Raw genomic sequence first — 3,115 nt, forward strand, 5'->3', positions numbered from 1 at the left:
ATAGTAAGAAATAGTTTATAAAAACCTGAAACAGAAGTGGAAAGAGGAGAGATAAAAAGCTATACTAATATACTAACATCCATACAGACAAACTATGCTATCTTTGCTCTGTGAGTCAGTAAAATGAATGGGTGGGGTAAGCAGTAGCTCATTAGCATTTAAAGAAACGTGCACCAAAACGGGTCGCTGTGAACGGAGCTGGTTTTTACTAGGTAAAAAGGGTGTTTTTTTCACAACCGCTGAGGAATTTTAACCAAAAAATCTTAACAGACATTTCAAAAATAATCTAATGAAACATGACAGCTTGTCACCTTTAAATGAAATCAGAGAGGTTTCTGTTCCTTCATTGACAGCCTAAGTAACTAACACTTAGAAGGCCCAGAAAAGGTAGTAAAATCATCATGTAAGTAGTCAGTTACTCCAGTGGTTCAACTGTAATTTTCTGAAACGACTTGAATGCTGTTTGTGTGCCAAAATAACAAAAGTAACTACTATTTTCACAACTTTTTTCACTTCCGCTTCAATCTCCAATGCGTGTTCACGAGAGCTGTTGCTAACCTGTGACTCCTGATGAGATATTGAGGTCTTATGAAGCAAAATGATCGGTCTCAATATATCGTCATGAGCCATGAGTATTAATTTTGTTCCTTGATATGCTTATTTTTTCTTTTTTTTTTTGTTCTCCAAGGCGGCAGCCACTGACTTTATGAATCACCAAGGACTACGGTTTCAGCTAAAAAAAAACTTCTTTCCTGTTCTACTCAAGAAAAAAAACACGTGCATCTTGGATGGTCTGAGGGTGAATAAATTAACAGCAAATTTTTATTTTTGAGTCAAGTCAAGTCACCTTTATTTATATAGCGCTTTTAACAATACAGATTGTGTCAAACCAACTGAACAGCATTAATTAGGATGCTAATTAGTGAACTACCCCTTTAATATGTGCTTTATAAATACTAATAAACAGCCAATGTGATAGTAATATGCATGCTATTGAGCAACTAGTTCATAGTGAGAATAAACTAAAGTTTAACCAAAATGTTATGTTGCGTTTAGGAAACATAGGAAGTTTAAGATCAAGCATATTGCAGTTGTTTAATACATTATTACCTTTGACTCAACCTCAGAGACCAGAGTGGGGTGGTAAAAATTTTGGGAAGTTTTGCCTTCAACAGGAAAAGAAATGTTTTGGAACTAGAGATCCGTCAGGACTACACATCATCTGGCACACAGAAATATGTGGTGAGTGACTGCAGTGAGAAAATCAGATGGAAAATTGTGTGAGAGGATGTTTGGATGAATAAAAGAAAAAGTGTCATATGCGTAGTGAAAGCGGTCTGACAATGATTATGTGCATATTGAAAGCTTACACTTGCTTTTGTTTTTTGTCAGGGCCCTATTAAAGTGACCGTGCAAGAACTGGATGGGTCATTTAACCACACATTACAGATAGAGGAGAACAGTCTCAAACATGACATTCCGTGCCACTCCAAAAGCAGAAGGTAGGACACTTGCTTTCAGAACAAAATTCATGCCTGAGTCTAATCAGTGCTTCCTGTTAAGTGTTGCATTTAAAATTGTCATCCAGCACTTGGCATGAATTCGGTATTTTTAAAAAAAATTTATTTGTTTGTTTGTATCCTATACAGATTGTGTCAAACCAACTGAACAGCATTAATTAGGATGCTAATTAGTGAACTACCCCTTTAATATGTGCTTTATAAATACTAATAAACAGCCAATGTGATAGTAATATGCATGCTATTGAGCAACTAGTTCATAGTGAGAATAAACTAAAGTTTAACCAAAATGTTATGTTGCGTTTAGGAAACATAGGAAGTTTAAGATCAAGCATATTGCAGTTGTTTAATACATTATTACCTTTGACTCAACCTCAGAGACCAGAGTGGGGTGGTAAAAATTTTGGGAAGTTTTGCCTTCAACAGGAAAAGAAATGTTTTGGAACTAGAGATCCGTCAGGACTACACATCATCTGGCACACAGAAATATGTGGTGAGTGACTGCAGTGAGAAAATCAGATGGAAAATTGTGTGAGAGGATGTTTGGATGAATAAAAGAAAAAGTGTCATATGCGTAGTGAAAGCGGTCTGACAATGATTATGTGCATATTGAAAGCTTACACTTGCTTTTGTTTTTTGTCAGGGCCCTATTAAAGTGACCGTGCAAGAACTGGATGGGTCATTTAACCACACATTACAGATAGAGGAGAACAGTCTCAAACATGACATTCCGTGCCACTCCAAAAGCAGAAGGTAGGACACTTGCTTTCAGAACAAAATTCATGCCTGAGTCTAATCAGTGCTTCCTGTTAAGTGTTGCATTTAAAATTGTCATCCAGCACTTGGCATGAATTCGGTATTTTTAAAAAAAATTTATTTGTTTGTTTGTATCCTTATTTATTCTCTCTCTGCCAGGAACAAGAAGAAGAAAGTCCCTCTGATGAATGGAGAGGAAGTTGACATGGACTTGTCAGCCATGGAGTAAGCTGTTTTTGTGTTTTATAATTTTATTACATACAGATCAATGAATGTTCCAACTTTTTAAGTGCACAACACTTAGGAATTACAGGTATATTTGAGTAACAGCACTCTAACTTCTTGCTACATATACACATGCACATACACTTAGTTTATAAATACATAATTTTTTCTTCTTGATGCCCATTTCACGCTGGATGCTTAAGCAGATTGAAAGCAGCGCAGAAGCTTAATATAGATGTTAAAGGGTTAGTTCACCCAAAAATGAAAATTCTGTCATTAATTGCTCACCCTTATGTTGTTTCAAACCCGTAAGACCTTCGTTCATCTTCGGAACCAGAGTATGTGAGCGGAGCGAGGAGTGGAGCGACGTGATTTTGCCTGGAGCTTTGCCTGGAGCTCCTAGAACGCTCCGCTACCGCTCCGTCACGAGCCCAAATTATGCCAACTCGCGCATTAAAGGGGTCATATGATGCGATTTCAAGTTTTCCTTTCTCTTTGGAGTGATACAAGCTGATTGTGCATAGATAAGATCCCTGAAGTTGAACTAAAGTCTCAAAACCAAAGAGATATTCTTTATCAAAGTTAAGACTCTGCCACGCCCCCCTAAAACGGCT

At 37.1% G+C, this 3,115-nt stretch overlaps 1 protein-coding gene across 1 annotated transcript in view; it reads left to right on the plus strand.

The window, feature by feature from the left end:
- LOC107711809 (transcription initiation factor TFIID subunit 2-like) overlaps positions 1–3,115 on the plus strand; it is a gene marked incomplete at its 3' end in the record, with an annotated part of 28,807 nt that overhangs the window by 13,991 nt on the left and 11,701 nt on the right. Inside the window, 3 exon segments of the mRNA XM_016516857.1 lie at positions 1,128–1,242; positions 1,393–1,502; positions 2,436–2,501. Coding sequence (XP_016372343.1) covers positions 1,128–1,242; positions 1,393–1,502; positions 2,436–2,501 — 291 coding nt within the window.

This window comes from Sinocyclocheilus rhinocerous, unplaced genomic scaffold (assembly GCF_001515625.1).
Source record: "Sinocyclocheilus rhinocerous isolate Xijiao unplaced genomic scaffold, SAMN03320098_v1.1 scaffold4283, whole genome shotgun sequence".
Classification (NCBI taxonomy): Eukaryota; Metazoa; Chordata; class Actinopteri; order Cypriniformes; family Cyprinidae; genus Sinocyclocheilus; species Sinocyclocheilus rhinocerous.